Source organism: Fragaria vesca, linkage group LG7, assembly GCF_000184155.1.
Source record: "Fragaria vesca subsp. vesca linkage group LG7, FraVesHawaii_1.0, whole genome shotgun sequence".
NCBI lineage: Eukaryota > Viridiplantae > Streptophyta > Magnoliopsida > Rosales > Rosaceae > Fragaria > Fragaria vesca.
Genome location: NC_020497.1, coordinates 19162701 through 19180011, shown reverse-complemented (window position 1 = coordinate 19180011; position 17311 = coordinate 19162701). Strand labels below are relative to the sequence as shown.

The 17311-nt window shown below is 39.5% G+C and overlaps 3 protein-coding genes across 4 annotated transcripts; 2 read left to right on the top strand and 1 right to left on the bottom strand.

The window, feature by feature from the left end:
• Positions 1 to 1070: 1070 nt before the first annotated feature.
• On the top strand, positions 1071 to 3900 carry LOC101308617. Of its 2 annotated transcripts, XM_004307697.1 has the most exons (4): positions 1073 to 1083; positions 1881 to 1990; positions 2106 to 2296; positions 2495 to 3900. In XM_004307697.1, exons 2-4 carry the CDS (start codon positions 1897 to 1899, stop codon positions 3590 to 3592), a joined length of 1383 nt encoding a protein of 460 aa, XP_004307745.1. In that variant the 5' UTR covers positions 1073 to 1083; positions 1881 to 1896; the 3' UTR covers positions 3593 to 3900. The 2 variants fall into 2 exon arrangements, with proteins under 2 accessions (XP_004307744.1, XP_004307745.1); XM_004307696.1 differs by having other exon boundaries at positions 1071 to 1083; positions 2106 to 3900.
• A 1935-nt stretch (positions 3901 to 5835) lies between these two features.
• On the top strand, positions 5836 to 9407 carry LOC101292071. The gene is made up of 2 exons (XM_004308946.1): positions 5836 to 5956; positions 6319 to 9407. Exons 1-2 carry the CDS (start codon positions 5836 to 5838, stop codon positions 9405 to 9407), a joined length of 3210 nt encoding a protein of 1069 aa, XP_004308994.1.
• Positions 9408 to 9979: 572 nt separating this feature from the next.
• LOC101291774 (uncharacterized aarF domain-containing protein kinase At5g05200, chloroplastic-like) lies at positions 9980 to 15393 on the bottom strand. The gene is made up of 10 exons (XM_004308945.1): positions 15183 to 15393; positions 13764 to 13906; positions 13181 to 13294; positions 12785 to 12973; positions 12545 to 12700; positions 11933 to 12198; positions 11730 to 11827; positions 11168 to 11346; positions 10778 to 10894; positions 9980 to 10450 (listed from the first exon to the last, which is right to left on the bottom strand). The coding sequence occupies exons 1-10, from the start codon at positions 15391 to 15393 to the stop codon at positions 10271 to 10273; spliced, it is 1653 nt and encodes a 550-aa protein (XP_004308993.1). The 3' UTR covers positions 9980 to 10270.
• Between the last annotated feature and the right edge of the window lie 1918 nt (positions 15394 to 17311).

Below are 17311 nucleotides of genomic sequence, written 5' to 3'. Positions count from 1 at the left end.
GTGCGGTTGTAGGCGAGGGAGGTGAAGCGGAAGGAGTCGCGGTGAAGGCGAAGGTGGAAAAGTTGGGAGGGGGTTTGGTTGGAGGAGAGGGCGTCGAGGTGGTGGAGAGGGAGGGAGAGGGAAGATGGGTCGGAGTCGGGTTCGGATGATTCTGAAAAGGATTCGGGTTGGGAGAGAGAGGAGGCGGAGGGGAGGGGGAGAGGAGGAGGGTGTGGTGGTCAAGGGCGGCGGAGGAGAGGGAGAGGAGGAGAGTGAAAAGAGAGATGGGGGGTCTTCTTCTCCTCCATTTGTTTGGCGATGGGAAGTGGGAGATGAGGGAGAAGAAGTGGAGAGAGAGTGAGAGGCCGGAGATGATGGAGGAGCTGAAGCCGGTCATCTCAGCAACTTAACAGTCTTCTTTAACGGTCAATTGACGACAGGGCAAATCAGTTGAGAATTCAAAGTATATGGGTATACCAGTTTAAAAAAAAAGTGAGGGACAAAACTGATTTTAGGTATAAACTACAGGGTGTCACAAGTATTTACTCCTAATTAGAAAAATCATACGGTTGCACACAAAAACGTCTAAATCTTGAGCGAATGGTCAAGGGTTAAAGATGTAGACTTATCTTAAAAAAGAAAAAAAGTATTAAAGATGAGACTTCATAATTAAACTTACTTTATTTTTCGGATCATTATCCTGTATTTGCAAATTGTAACGCTTTCCCGCCATAGTTCTCGGTCGCTCCGCTGTGCCGGCCCCGCCCCGACTGGCTTCATTCATGGGCCATGGCCCACCTCTCCGCTCTTCATCATTGAAAATCCCCTCAAATTACGAAACCACCCACAAGTGATTCCTGCACGAAAACCCCGCTGGAGGGCATTTCAGTCACAACGCAATTCACACCGAACAGCAATTGGAGGCCTTCTCACTCAGACTCTAGCTACTTGTCACGAATCTCGTGCCACCTCCTCAAATTTTGAATTTTGAAAAAAGCGGAATTCAGGTTAAAAAGCCGCTTCTTCCATCCGCAAAAGCCGAAAACAGCTTATATCAAAAATCAAGGGGGGCCAGAAAACTGAAAACCCAACCACTCTAATTTGGTACGTTTGCTCATCAATTCTCTTGATTTTTTTTCTTGCTTTTCTCAGATTCTGCTTTTGTGTATGGGTGCGTTTCGCTTCTAGATCTAGGTTTGTTTTTGCTTAATTTCGTGGAATTTTTAGCTGCTGATTTTGTGGGTTTGGGTCTGAATATGATTGTTGATGAATTTGGGAGCGGTTTATCTGAGATCTGTATGTTGGAATTGGATAAAAATTTAGAGACTTTGTGAGTTGTTAAGTAAGCAGATTAGCGTTTGTTGTGTTTGTGGCTTAGTATGATGATTAAGATGAAATGATGATTCTTTACTCATCAGTTGGTATGGTTTATTTTTTTATTTATTTTTTATTAGTTTAGTGTGTTTGAATTTAGGTGAAAAGATGATTGTTGACTGAATTCGCTTGTTTGAGTGTGCAAATGACATGTCTTGTTAGTTGGTACTTGTCATCTGCTCGATCCTATATAGCAGTTGGAAGTAGAAATTAGAGTGATGAATAATGCAGTAGAACTACTGGTTAGTCAGTTAGACTAGCAGAACTTGATTGGTTAATGTGAGAATCTCAGAGGAATGTCTACTTTTGTGCGAGGATGTTGTTTTTGCCATTGCAGATGAAAAGAGTTGTTCTTTCTTGCGGTTTTGCCTTCAGTTTGGTGTGTTGTTGTGCTGATATAAATCATTGATGTATTGGTTACTGGAGCCGGCGTAGTCCTTGTTATTTAGCTGGTACTTGTATTGGAGAAAGGTGGTTCTTTTGGTGTTAATTTGAGGCTTATGTGGTTTTCTTTACATCGTTTGCAGTTAGTTAAAGGTGGAAATGGGGACATCAGATTTGAAGAAGTTGGATTCATGTGAGCAGGAAAACAATGCGAGTCAAGATGGTTCTATATTGCTGGTTGAAAATCTTGAAGGTATGCACATCTTTTAAACCATCTCTTTCTGTTGTTGTATCAAGAATGCACAAATTGTTTCAGACTAATTATGTGTTGAGATGTCATAATGATGTTTAAATGTTCTTTCTTACAGAGATGGACCAGAGAATTAAGCAAATGCTTAAGCTGATCAAAGGAGATGGTGATTCTTTGCCTAAAAATGTTGCAGAAGATTCCCATAAGAAGCCAGAGTTGATTGAGGAATTTCAGCAATTGTATCGATCACTGGCTGGGTGCTATGGTCACTTGACAAAAGAAGCACATGTGCAGACTCCTGATGGAAAGGTGGGTTTGCACAAAATTGGCCATCAGGTTGTTAATTTAGATATGTCACCAAGCTCAGGTGGCTCTAGTCCTTTTCTTTCTGCAATCAAAGGCACCGAATCATCTTCCTCGTCATCATTGGAGTCTGAATCAGAATCTCTTAATTTATCTCCCAGCAATTACTTGATTCCACCTCTGAACATGGACTTTGACTCGCAGGGTTGGGAGAGGATTATTGAACTAGAGGATGAAGTTTCCAGCATGAAAGAGAAGCTCCAGACAAGGGAGGCTGATCTTGAACAGGAGAAAAGACGGGTATCCGATATGCAAAAACAGATTGCTGAGTTAAAGAGTTGTGCATCAGAAAAAGATAATGACATTGGTAGATTGGTGAGAGAGTTGGAAGTAACTACAGCAAGGCTTAAGGGCTCAGATGAGGAGAATGCAAAATTAAAGGAGGAGGTTACTGAGAAAGTGTCGGAAGGCGTTAAAGAAATGCAAGGTCATCTTGAAGTGGCTGAGGAAGACATAGCTATGTTGGAAGCTCAACTTGACTCGGAGAGGAAGCATGTTTTGGAGCTGCAGGAGAGGATTGTGAAGTACAATGCTGATGTGGTTGGCCGCGATCTTGAGTTGATGGAATTGAAGAGTGCATTGCATGATGCACAGGAACAGTTCTCTCTGGAGAAAGCAGACCTGCAGTTTCATATTTCTGGTTTGTCAGAGAATCAAACCATCCTGGAGACCAGACTTGATGAATCGGAGTGGAAGAACAAGAATCTAGAAGATGAAATAAGGCAACACCAAACTGATAAGATGGAGCTGGAAAAGATGCGTGTTGCACAAGAGATGGTTTTGCAAGGTGAAATAAGTTGGCTGAAGGGAGAACTCGCTGAGCAAGGAAAACATGTGGAAGCTGTGAATAAGGACTTTGACAAATTCAAACTGAAATATGATATGCTAATGGCAGAGAAGGATGAGCTCAATGCTAAGGTTCAGACACTTCTGGCGAATGTGAGTTGCCGTGATGATCAAATTAGGGAATTGGAAGGACATCTACGCCGGTTACATACAGAACATGATGATCTGATTGCTGGGTCTGAAAGTGCGCGCAAGTTGGTAGATGAACTGAAGTTGAGAGTGGAGGAGTTGCAGGAAGAGGTGAATAGGCAGAGAGTTGTAATCTCAGATGGGGCAGAGGAGAAAAGAGAGGCTATACGACAACTATGTTTCTCACTGGAGCATTATAGGAGTGGATACAAAGAACTTCACCAAGCATTTAAAGGGCACAAGTGGCAAGCAGTTCCTGCTACATAAAATCAGCTTCGTCTATGAAGTGGTCTAGTATGTGTTTCATCTCTTGCCTGATGTGATGTCTTTGTGTTGTTATGATAGAACTTTTGCTCAGTTCTTGAAAATCAGATGTTACCCTATCTTGTTTAGGGCTGTGATCAATTCAGATCAAACATTGTGTTGCTGCTTAGGTAATCTTGATACCAAATGTTTTCCCTTGTGGGCTATATTGTGCATGTTAAAGACCCATCCATAATGGCATATACAAGTTTATACTTGTTGTGTTTGCATCTTATTCTTCTATATTCTGAATTGAAAAACATTTGCACATCAGCATTTAGTGCCAGTATATTAGTATGTCTTAGTGTTTTACTCGGTCTTCTTGAAAGAGCAATAAAACTACCTCTGCCAATGCACTAGGCTTTTGACTTCCTATTTCAAACTAGAAAGTCCTCTGTCAGTTGTCAAGGACTCAAGCCACAGCTTCAGTAACTCTTTCTTTTTACTCTTAGAGCTGGCGTCACATTTGACCCGGTCATAACCTGTAAAACTCAAGCGGGGTTGATGCTTCATCCCCACGCTAACGCCACAAATCCATAGCCTTGACCAAGTCCTTGATCTGTAAGCATCATACAACCCAAGAAAAACGTTCTATACAGAACAAAGGAAAAGCATTTGATTACATTACATTACACATGCTTTGTCTCTAGGACCCTTTTTAACCAATTAGGGAGCCCCAAAGCTTTCAATTGCTGTTAGGAGCATCTTCCACAATGATTATGTCCAGCGTGCTTCTTCCCTCAAAAGAGATAAAGATCACAGACATTGCTTAGTTTCCAAGAAAGACAACAAAACATAGTCGTGTATAGCAAAGCAAAAACTGGGAAAATAGAACAAGGAATAAAGAAGAGGAATAGGGAAAGAGAAAGAAAACGAGGAAGATTGAGATAACATGTCTGACTTTGACTTGGAAGGTGAAGCTGAATGAACTGTACTTGTGTGGCCTGACTGGAATGAAATGTCAGTAATCTCCCCGGAAATGCTATTGATGTGCGTCACGACAGCGAAACCAGGTCGTCATCTGGCAATCCAGGTCGTTTTCTGGGCGGAAGAACCAGTCTGTTCGGGCGCTAAATTATTATATAATTAGTCTAATCTGATTAGGTTTTGCTTTGTTAATTGCGATTAGTCAAACTGGACCCATCTCAAAAAGTAAACACCACCTACTCTCCTCTAGCATCACCTGGAAAATTTGAATGCCACGTTACGTCTAACGTCTGTGACAGCTAGGAGATAAGTCCATCTTTGACTTTGTACAGCTGGGTTTCTAAAACTCCAAATTTGGCAAATTTTACTCCATAAGTCCATAGAGCTTGTTCGTGTTAATGTATCGATACATCAAGTAAATCGGTTTAATCTCGGTTTGATATCTTATATATTAATATAGTAATTTTATGCGAGTTCGAGTTTATCTACGACAACATGTAGTTTGTCTGACGTATCTTATTCGTGATAATGTATCGATACATCAAGTAGACCGGTTTGATATCTTATACATTAATATAGTAATTTCATGCGAGTTTTAGCTCATCTACAACGACAAGTAGTTTGTCTTAATGTATCGATATACTAACGTATGGTAATTTTTTTTCGGAGTTAGAATAAGGAAAGAAAGGGATAAGAGGGGGTGGCTGACTTGGGTAACGGTCTTTCACTGCCAACGAAGGAAAGCAGCAGGGAGGGTATGATTGATAGTTCCAGTTTTGAATGATGAGTAGAGAGGAGTAGCTTGGAGGAGACACGTCACGACTGATGGTATAAATAAGGTCGGCGGCGAGCTCACTTTTCTGGTCTGTATTGGCTTTGGCTTTCTTTCCCGTGTTTCTCACGGTCATGGTTTGACCTGGAAGCTTCCTCACCACGACAAAAAGACCAATTCCAATTCCCTCCCTAAACCTCAAACTCTCCCATAGAGAGAAATACTTGCCTCTATCTCTCTCTTTCTCAGACATTTCTGTTTTTGGTAAACGCTAAGAACCACTTGCTATTTCCGTCTTCAGACTTCTCTGCGTTCTTTGGATCATCCATTTTCTCAGTTCGGGTGAGTTGTTTAGCTCTCAAGTTTATCTGAATCCGTGCTCTCATGTGTAGATCTAAGTACAACCCTTTTGCTTACATGTCGTGTTTACATTGCAGATGGTGTTGGATATTGTGTAGCATTGAGTTTGGGAGTTTGTGTTGGAAGCTCAAGTTTGGTCCTTTTTGATATGGCTGCTGAGTTCACTACGAAGGTTCGACTAGTTAGATGTCCTAAATGCCGGCTGCTTCTACCGGAGTTGCCAGATTTTCAGGTCTACAAGTGTGGTGGATGTGGTGCTATTCTCCAAGGTAAATCAATCTACTTTGTTTTCAACTAAGTTCAAACTACTCTGTGTGTTTTGAGGTAATTCAGCTTAAGAGTTTTCTAGGTTCTGTAGCCTAAAGATAGAAACAAGTGGTATTGGTCTGTAAGGACTTATTTGTTTCTTTCGTTCTGCTCAGTTTGTTTGATTAGGACGTTGTTTTAGTTACCATTACTATAACTGTTTAGTTTTGTGCTATCATGTCTGTCTATGGTTTTGGCACTCTGAGAAATTAAACTATCTTTTTCTGTGTGCCTTCATATGGATAATAGCTTTCAGTTCTTGCTACTCAGTTGTTTTTATATTCATGATTTGCGTTTCTGATCCAAGTCCTCCTCCTTATTGCAGCGAAAAATCGTCTAAATGGTCTGAGAAGCAGGAGTACTGGCTTAAATGGAACAGTGGCAGCTCGGATGAATGGATTGGGTGATTTAGGTCACAGTTCTGAAGATAAGGCATCCAACAGCACAAGTTGTAATGGAACTCTTCCTGACTCGGGAGAATGCTCCTCAGACCAAATCGATGAGAAGAATCAAAGCAAGTCTTCTGGAGAATGCTCCTTTGAAAGAAACACCGAGAGGGATGGGAGCAAGTTTTCAGAAGGCAGTGAATCTAGCAGCTCAAGTCTAAAGGCTAAGGCTCCTGCCTCGGAAGTATGCTCTCCGGAAAGAAGGAATGAAAGGAATGTGAGTAAGTCTTCTGAAGGCAATGAATCTAGCAGCTCTGGTCTAAAGGCTTCAGTTCCTGCATCGGGAGAATGCTCTTTGGAAAGAAGGCATGAGAGGGATGGGAGTAATTCTTCAGATGGTATTGAATCTAGCAGCTCAAGTCCAAAGGCCAAGGCTCCTGACTCAGGTGAATATTCTTTGGAACGAAGCCATGAGAGGGATGAAAGTAAGTCTTCAATAATAATTGAATCTATCAGCTCATGTCCAAAGGCTATAACTCCTGACTTAGGAGAAAGCTCTTTGGAACAAGACATTGAGAGGGTTGATAGTAAGTCTTCTGAAGGCATTGAATCTTGCAGCTCAAGTCCAAAGGTTACTTTTCCTGACTCGGGAGAATGCTTTCTGGATCAAAACAATGAGAAGAATCAGAATAAGTTTTCTGAAGATGAAGAATTTAGCAGCTCAAGTCACAAGGTCATTCTCCCAGAATCAGGTGAAGACACTTCAATTCAAAACAACGGGATGGATCCTGATAAATTATCTGTAGAAGATTATGGTGGTGAGCAGCTTCGAGTGTTAAACTTGCCAAATGAGAACCAAAACAACCACATTGATCAAAATGGTTATGGTGACCCTAGTATGGAGCCACTTGGAGTTTCCAGAGGAATTCCTTCATTAATGGAGTTTGCAAGTAGTCAAAGCAAGGGGTCATTACCAATATCAGCAGCAAGTTCAGAAGCATTGAAAGATGATGAGAGTTTACCTCTAGCACCAAATCTAGAGGTAGACATCGTGGTGGAGATTGATTCTGATTCCACGAGTTCAAGCAGACTCAATGCAGTGGCCACAAGGGGAAGTAGTTCAATATATTCTGCTCATATGCCCCCAAGGGACAGCATTTCATCAGATCCCATTATATCTTCTCCTGATGAACAATCAAATGAAATAGTAGACTTCAACATGGATGTTGATTCAAGTGCTGTCAATCCAGGAGCTACAAGTGAAAGTGGTGTTACTGCTCACATGCCAGCACAAGAGAGCAGTTCTTCAGGTACCCTTACTTCGTCTCCTAATGAACAGCTTAGGGAACCGCATAATGATGTTCCGAAAAGTTTTGATCATCTGAAGTCTTCAAGCACATTTGAAATTGAAACTACAGACTTTCTCAGCCCCAGATCTGAGTTTAGCACTGCAGTAAGAGATAGGTCGAAGTCCCCAGCAACTAGAAGCCATCATGCTTATGATGGAAGTGTCTCTTCTTATGATGGTATAGATGATCTGTTATACACCCATAATATGAATACATTTCAAGATGCTTATAAAGCTCCGAACTTGGTTCAATATGAAGAAAGATACAGAAGGAAAAAGTTTCTTGCAGAAGGCATGGGGAGTAGAGGTTCTGAATTTCCAAATCAGGCTAGGAATACCTGGTTAAGCATGCCTGATAAGAATCGTCATGCCATGAAATACAGAAACCGGGATCAAGATGAAATGCTGCCACCTAGAATACCACGTCATCCAAGTCGAGATCATGCAAGAGTGCAGAGGGATGAATATATGTCTAGGATGGCTTCTCTTCAAGGAGATTCCCTAGGTGGATATGGAAATGGTCGCTTCGCAAATCAAATGCACAATGAGTTGCAAAGTAATTCTGACTATCAATCTGACAGGTCTGTGAGTGCTGCAGCGGACAAGTTGACACTTCTGAGAATGGTGTATGAATTGCAGAACCAAGTTAACAATTTAAATATTGTACAGGCAAGTCGGCAGGAAAAGCATATTCCCCAGTACCATAATTATGAGGCATCTGAGGAGGAGCTTTTCCATGGCCTAAATCATCCTAGGGATCTAAGAAGAAGCAGAGCGGGAAGCCATTATACACAGCAGCAAAGTCAGTACAGACCAATACCTTTCTCTAGTGAGGCAACAACAAGCAGACACCAAGTTGATCCCTCCTTTATGCACCAGTATCCTCAAGACAGGCAGTTCTCAGCACCGTTGCCTCTACCCATCCGGAGCAATACTAATGGGTTACGTAGGCTTCATCCTGGTTATCCCTCAAGCCAGTGGGACAGTGAAACAATGTCTGATGATCAGAGACACAACAGTCCTGAGGTAAAGAAGTATTATGGAGAGAAACAACAGATGCCTAAGCGTCATTTCCGGCCAATAGCAGGTGGAGCTCCTATCCTGATATGTTACAACTGCTTTAAACCACTTCAGATACCTGCAGATTTTCTGCTTTTCAAAAGGAAATGTCATAGACTTCAATGTGGTGCTTGCTCAAAGGTGCTTAAGTTTTCACTCCATAAGAGAACTCACATTCTCCCTTATGAAGTGGATGCTATAGGGCCTCCACCAAGTGAGGTTGAGGAGCACAGTTATGGTGTAAATGCGGATCCTGTGTCGTGTTCTGATGATTATGGCTATGGACTCTCATACTGCAAAAGTGGCTCTACAGAGGCAGGAGATGCTGGAAATATAGCACCCTCAAACTCTCTTGAAAGTACTACAGTGCATGAGAGAAACATGTCATATGGATCAAACAATCCAACAAGAGGGAGACAAGAGATTGTTCTGAGACGTTCTCAATCTCAAAACAAAGATAGGAATCCAGTTGAAAGATTTATGTCAGCAAGAACATCGTCCCAGCTGCCACCAAAGTCAAGCTCACCACTTCATCGACTCATGGGTTACAGATCGCCAAGTCAAGTGATTAGAGGGATTGGTTTATCTCGTTCAGGGTCAAAAAACTCAGGAAGGAACTGATTCCCGGGATATGTTGCACTGAATGATAATACTGAACATTGCCACTTTTGCGACTTGGTGAAATGGTGAAGACCTTGGTGTGTTATTGGACCCTTATGAAAAAGATAGATTTCTGGTAAGCTTCAAGGCAAAACATAGCCACTTTAGCCACTTGGAAGTCTCCTTTTTTTTTTTTTTTTTTTTTTCTCCCCCTCTAGAGAAGACCTTTTGTTGTTAGTGAGACTAATATAGTTGCCATGACCCCATACTGAGTGATTTATGTAATAAGTTCTCAATTGTTGTAAATATATATATGTTCAAAAGGACTCATATTTGATTGATTAATTTCTGTATGTACACTGTAAAGTATATCATGTGTAATGGTAATACCAATTTCTTGCACTTTTGTTTCTGTTTTGCTTAGCTGGTTAGATATGACATGCTTGATGTATAGTCACAGTAGTAATCAACTAGTGGAGCAAAGCATAGTGAGGTGTGATTACTATGGATGCACCAAACTTAACCGCGGTTGTGCCTTTGCTTGGGTTAGTTGAGTACAACTACGAGAAGGTTTTTTGACATAACCTCAGAGAGCTGAATCTGCAGATAATTGGAAGAGCCCTATGCTTATGTATATGCATTGTGATTACTTTTTATGCTCATCTAAATTACTTTTGGAAACCATATTCAAATAAGTCTGATGGTAGATTCAGCTAAAAGCAAACGCAAAACCGTGGTAATCAATTGGTGAAGCAAAGCATTTTGAGGTATGAATACTATGACAAATTTTGAGGTAGCATGCTTTGCTTGCATACAACTCCAATACTCAAGTAATCTTATTTATATTGACACGAACTACAAACCTGCATCTGCAATAGTTACATTCAGCTGAAATTGTCCCTGTAATTGCTTCTTCGATTTGAAGCAATTGTAATCCTTTGGTCCTGGAGCATATTCAAGTTTGGGGCCAACAAACGGGTGTACCGATCAAAATACAAAAGCTGCTTCAAGAGAAGTGCAAACTCTCGGGGAAACTTCAATCCATATGATTCACTAACCCGAACCTGAAATATCAACATGTGGGTAGGTTATAGCTGATGAATGATGTTTGATGATGATCCTTCGAATGACCAAAATCAGACCTTCACACCTACTCAGGTGTGCCTTGAATTTTACTTGGCTTTAATAATATGAAACTTTACAGCGTGTCTGTGTCAGTCTAACCATACAACTCTTGTTTGAATTATGAATGTGATAAACTCAGAAGATGTCACTTGTTCGAAATTGTTTTGATTATTTCAATTGCTCCTATTTTGTCTTATTTTGATGGTCCTCAAACCCCTTTCATCAAATCATGCATGCAAGTAAGCTAAATGCAGCCAACAGCTTACCACATCAAGAAAAAGTGCATTCATTTGTCTCTCATCAACAACTACATTAGCAGAGACAGCAGTTGCATTTGTAGACGGTTCCCTAGCTGTTGCTATGACTATTTCTGTATCCAACTCCTGCATTATCGATACAATGTAAATGTTATCGCCAAGTTACATACAAATTATGCAACTTCAGTTCTGAAATCTAAATCACCAATATTCAATCTGTGATTCATCTCGCATCTTTTCTACTGCGATAGTATTGAAGGTCAATATATAATTTATCATCATTTGGTGGCCATTTCAGTTATAATTAAGATTTTTCCTTGACTCCTAAGAAAAAGCACAATCAAAAGGCCCATAATTCAAGCAAACATAATTAATCCAAGGACAAAGTTTAATGCTTGCCTTCATTGATGAGAACATTTTTTCCAAGTCACTTGCAAAGGCTTTAGCATCAACATTTGTGTCTGTAGCACCCATTTGAATTAACGCAGATGCCATTGATTCATATTCTTCAGTTGCAATTGATGCCAGAAAGGTTTCCATGGCGGCCCATGTTTGTGGGTCTATACGACCTACGATTCCTGTGAATTTGAGTCCAATGAAAAAACAATTTCGAAATAAGTGAAAGGTAAGAATGATAAATTTAGATAAGCATTTCGAAGGTTAGACAAATAAAAAGAACGTCATAACACTTTCAAGCAGATAATGGATACTACACCTAGGGAACCTAGGGATATGCACTTTTTGGTAAGGAACGACAAATAGGTTAATTCTAAAGCTATATACAAGTGAACATATTTAAACATTTACTCTGATAACTCTTAATATATTATGCCAATAAACATCCAGTCATATGTGGAAATATCATTCAACATGTACAAACAACTGAAGCAATAGAAACGATGCTGACATCAATCACCTATGAAAACTAAGCCACTGGTAAATGTGATGGATGAGGACATACCAAAATCAAGAAACCCAATGCGGCCATCACGCAACAACCACAGATTTCCAGCATGCACATCTGCATGGAAGCTTTCACAGGCAAGCAAACTGCCAAACCTGCATTAACCAAGAGACAATCAAACTTTTTTCATTTTGGTGAGTGTTGGATCAGAGATATAAAACTTCAATAAATATATTGTGGATGAAATATTCAAGGCCTACCACACATTAAGGGCAGTTATGAGACTGGCCTCTGGACTAGATACAAGTGAACTTATAGAGTCTAAGTCAGTAAGAGGAACTCCATATAGCCTCTCCATGGTTAAAATTCGTTTTGTGCTGCATTGGTGATACACTCTTGGAGCTGTAGCCTGCCTTGTGAGTCCCATGGCTTCTAAATATCTTCTAAAGGACTCAATATTTGCAGCCTCCTTGTAGAAATCAACCTCTTCAAGCATAGACTCCCGTATGTCCTTCACGATACCAACCTACTGAAAATATGAACAGATTACTAACTATGGAAAAACCTATCCACAATGACTTCCCCAAGACCCCAACATACATATAAAACTACGAACAAGACAGAGAATATTATTTCTATTTCAGTAATGAAGAAGAAAAGTAGAACAAGAAGAACCAAAGATGCTGGGGCATCACACTAAACTATGTCATATATCATTAGATCATTTGATGAACCTTTCCTGTTATGATTAAATATAATTTGCAAGTAAGGAGATGCCAAGTGATTTCTCTGAGTATCTAACTATGAAGTATGTATATAGTTTTCAGCCATTGGTCATTAACTGCAAATAAAGAGATTTCCGTCTAACATACCAGGGAAGCACGGCTTATGTCAGGACTCAAGAACTCCAAAATGCGAGCAACAATGTAAATAAAATTCAGATCTGCAACCAACATATCTTCTATTCCAGGTTTCAACACCTTTATTACCACATCTTCTTGAGTCCCTCTTAGCCTTGCACCATGAACCTAGTCAAAATGAGGCACAACTCTTACCGCGAAGCAAAAGAATGGACTAAACAAAATGTGAGGATGGAAAGGAAGAGAACAAACTTGTGCTATTGAGGCCGAAGCAATTGGAGTCTGGTCAACATACTCAAATACACTTTCAATTGGTCTCCCCAATTCCTGACGCAATATTTGTTGAATCTCCGCAAAGGGTATTGCAGGAGCTCTGTCAAAGCAGTTCTGAAATTCCTCAACATAGTCTGCTGGGAACAATGTTGGTGCGGAAGCAATGAACTACCAATTGCCAGTAAGCGAAAAGTTAGTGATTATGTACATTACATGAAGAAAGACAGTGAAGATCAGCAAAATAATAAGATAATATTATATTAAGTTAATAACTAAACTTATGGTGTGGCCGTACTGATACATTGAAAGGGTACCAAATGACCACTTTGAGCTATTTGCTTGCCATCAGAAAGCAGGAATACAAACAAGACTTACCTGGCCCAATTTAATATATGTTGCTCCCATGCGCTCAAACAATCTCCTCAAGTAAAGCGGGGAGAGCAATCCAAGCTGCAATTGGGTTGGTAAGCCAGTAGATGAATTTGCTGACTACAAACAAACAGTAAGGTGATTATAAGTTTAGTTATGATAGTTTCACTTATTCAGGTGCAAGATCTACCCATACCAACTCAAGCATATATCAGCCAAAAAAGAAAAAAAAGAAAAAAAAAAAAAAACTAGACACAAACTTAAGTAACAAAGCATTCATCATATACTAGGCGCCACTACCCATTTATTCTTTTCATTTTCTCGGACTTTTTAAGCAAGAGAATGTGCTTAGAATTTACAAGCTGTGCAAGGTGTTAGATAACAAGCATTACCAACAATCAAACACAGATTTGAGATGAACTCTACTATTTACTTGCTTGAGAACATATCATCAGGAAAAACTTATACATTTGCATATTGCTTAGACACACAATTACATATTACAATTAAAAAATTGATATGCTTCACAAGAAACAAATTTTGCAATAAAAACAAAGAAAGTATCACAATGAAGAAAAGTTCTCGTTACCCTTGATGCCTCAGTAAGCCACTCCCCACCAACACCAATAAATGCTTGAATACCTTGAGCCATCCTTAGGGCGCCACGTGGGCCAGTACTTAATGATGTCTGGAGAATATCCTCCACCAGCTTAGGCAAGTTTTCGATTCGATCTGATAATAGCAAATATATCCAAGCTTCAGCTTAAATCAATAAAGTGATCAGGAATGAAGTTGATTACAGGTATACTTCAGTTTAATTTTTTTTTCTCTATATTTATAGCTACTAGTCTACTGCCATAAAGTGATCATGAATGAGTCAATCAATACCCGCTACGACATATGGAAGTGATTCTGAAGCTTATCATGATAGATATGACAAGAGCTTGGTAAATTTCAGGGATCTCTATATAATTCTTGGAAGACTATATAAGTCAATTTATTCTTCTCCATGTACTTATACTGACAAACTAGTACCAGGACTAGAAAACTTAATTTGATGGGAAATGAAACTTTAACCGAAATAGCCTAAGCAAAAATACTCCAATTCACATCGTATGTGTATGTGTTACATATGTTCCTTAACAATGAACATTTGTTACATTGGAGAGATCATTGGTAAATCTGGTTTGGGTCAGAAAAGGCTATGCAAATCAGGGAAAAGAAAATGCTAATGGAAAGCTTCAACTTTGTCTTTGAAGAATTGGAGTAGACTGTCACTGCTCATTACTGCAACATCTTCTTTATCTCTAGCCCATAAACTCACCTTCTCACCTGAGCATAAGGTCCCTTTACCTATGAATCCAACACCTGTGTCAACATCAAGGATCGAATTGCCAAGCTCATTTAGTGCTTGAACACCCTGAAAGGCTCCCAACCTTTATCACCTTCAAATAAGAACAGCTTAACCTCAGAGTGACACTCCTAAGGCCTCAAAGCATCCAAAACCACACTCTTGGAAACCTCCTTGACATGTCCACTGGAGCCGTCCCACAATGTAATCTGGATAGATTCCGAGGGGAGGGACAAATATATGGCTTTTTCTCAGGCCTGGATTTCGATTCTTTTGCGGATAACGGACTTCCTATAGGCTATAGGCAACATCTATCATTTGGATGACCGTGGCAGTACCAACTGGTGGTTGCATATCGTTTTCGAGTCCTACTGTATCAGCCTTTGGCTCTTCCGAAGAACTAGCCTCCTAATGTACAACTACACATAACAAAACCGACAGAGGAATGATCGATCACCTCCTCAAAAAACAAGACTTTAACCAGTTCATCGCATCAAATTCAAAACTTTAAAAGAACTACTGCCTACGTAATAGTCTACTTCTTTTGGGTCTATTTCTATATACATAAACAACACTATGAAGAAGAATAAAATCCAATTAGAAAACCCAAATCAAACTACTACGCCTAAACTGAAATTGGATAAGAAAATAGAGTACCTTGAAGGCGAGAAGTGAAAAGGTCCTGTGCTTGTGAGTAACGAGCCAAGAGAGTGAACCCCTTTGAGCTTGAGCTAGATTTCAACTGCTTCCATGGTCTTAACGAACTCCAACTACCTAGTGATGAAGACGACGATGAACCCAGATGATGGTGATGATGATGTAATGATGACGGTAGCCGGCCGCCTCTCACAGCTGAGACCAAGGCCATCTCTCTCTCTCTCTCTGTACTTGGGAGCAAAAAAAGAGAGATGTTGGAAAGTGAGTCCGGCAAACTCGAGTTTGAGGAGTTAGTGTCAGACTACTAGTCCTAAACGACGTCGTAGGTTGTACTTTAGTTGCAACAGTACGCTGTACACAGTAGGTAAGTGAAAGAGAAGATGCCACGTGGCTCGGCAGATTTGTTTGGTGGAAGTTTATGTTAGAACATTTTTGGGCTGATAGTTACTTGAAGGAGAAGTCTCAAATGTCTACATTAATGTGGCTTTAGCACATTACATAAATGTCTAATTACAACTACCAGGTTTAGTTCTGCAAATTAAGCATAAATGTCTACACATTACATAGATTTAGATGCGTTTGTATTATCAGAAAATGAGTTGAGTAAACAATCTATATTGGAATCCAATTTTGTAAAACTATAAGATTTTGAGACAATGTTTAACCGAAAATTATACAGCGCACCCGGCATCTCCACCGTCCATTTTGATGCGTGGATCAATTTGCAGATTGGGGTTTTTAGTAGGCGAGTGAGGGACTGTGGGGGAGAGAAAGGAGAGAGAAACTAATTCTCATCAACCGAAACTAACCAATCTCCGATCCGTTTCAGAAATTTGCAGTCGATGCCGAACCGTCGGAGTCAGTTACCGACGGAATCGGTATATCGGAATTTCGGTACAAGATCTGGAATTTTTGAAGTTGAATTAATGATGAAGATGCAGATCAAAATGGTGATGTATATCAGATAATTAAGTTGATGCAGATCAAACGATGGAGCTTGGAGAAAAGTTGAAGAGCAGAAGGAAGAAGAAGAAGAAAGGAGATGATGGAAGTCATGGAACTCGAAGTTTTGGATTTAAACAAGCCTAGATATGTAGAGTAGTTTATACAGGTATAACAAACAATATTTCGTGGCCTAGTGGATGAGACAGTTGTTGAGTTGTAGGAGGTCAAGTGTTCGATTTTTCCTTCTTGCATAATCCATCTCTCTTTTTCCCTCTGCTTCTTTCTCTGCCAGTCGAACTCTTTTTTGGAAATAAATGTTTAACTTCAGTGATTAAAACTTTTCAATCTAAACGTTTGTATAATTAATTTAAGGCTTAAATTAATAAATCTTTTTCAAGCGATTTTCTTAATTTTATAATCAAAATAAATCTATTAAATCATTAGAAAAATACAGATTATATGAGGAATGAGGTATAGGGTGAAATAAATTATCTAGAATTAAATAATTTTTAAAATAATCTCTAATCTTTCGTAAATTAAAATATATAGCTCGTATGTCCGAAAAAATCTTTGTAATTTTATATCGTATCATTGAGATGCACTCAATATGCACAAAAGAAAAAAAATTTGAGAAATTTAGCTTATATGAATTATTTTAAGATTATGGTGATGTTAATAACATATTATCTATTCTCTCATTTTCTCTCAACGGTGAAACTTCAATTTCTGTACTTGGAAATATGGATATGGGTGAAAAATCACAAACTTTCGGTATAGTTTGATTCCCGATAAATGCGGTTAACTCTAAATACGTTTGGGCGCTCATAAAGGGAGCCTACCAACCGGAGGGTTAATTTAACAAAAAAAATTAATGGGTTCTTAAATCTCATTTGTACGAGTTTTAGGTTCGAAAAAAGGAAAAAAGATATCACCCACGATGTAGGTCAATCGCGTATCGTGTAAAAAAAAAGTTAGATTAATGTTGACCGATTCGATGGGGGGCCTAACTAATCTGAAATGAGGTGATTTTTTTTTTCAGTTGACCTATTTAATTACAATGACTTTATCAGACGGTGAGATTTTTATTTTCACACATTTATGACCTCTAATCACAATGTGTCTTCTATTGGGGACCAAACCTTATCGGAAATATATGATTTTTCAACCATAGCTGTATTTTACCA

What these genes read in the sequence shown, in the direction of transcription:
- LOC101291774 (XM_004308945.1), bottom strand. Translation starts at nt 15,393, where the DNA reads ATGGCCTTGGTCTCAGCTGTGAGAGGCGGCCGGCTACCGTCATCATTA. An exon ending in TTTCACTTCTCGCCTTCAAG is followed by an intron (nt 13,907 to 15,182) that starts GTACTCTATTTT and finishes TGCTATTATCAG; the next exon opens with ATCGAATCGAAAACTTGCCT. An exon ending in AAATGTTCTCATCAATGAAG is followed by an intron (nt 10,895 to 11,167) that starts GCAAGCATTAAA and finishes TCGATAATGCAG; the next exon opens with GAGTTGGATACAGAAATAGT.
- LOC101292071 (XM_004308946.1), top strand. Translation starts at nt 5,836, where the DNA reads ATGGCTGCTGAGTTCACTACGAAGGTTCGACTAGTTAGATGTCCTAAA. An exon ending in ATGTGGTGCTATTCTCCAAG is followed by an intron (nt 5,957 to 6,318) that starts GTAAATCAATCT and finishes TCCTTATTGCAG; the next exon opens with CGAAAAATCGTCTAAATGGT.
- LOC101308617 (XM_004307696.1), top strand. Translation starts at nt 1,897, where the DNA reads ATGGGGACATCAGATTTGAAGAAGTTGGATTCATGTGAGCAGGAAAAC. An exon ending in GCTGGTTGAAAATCTTGAAG is followed by an intron (nt 1,991 to 2,105) that starts GTATGCACATCT and finishes TCTTTCTTACAG; the next exon opens with AGATGGACCAGAGAATTAAG.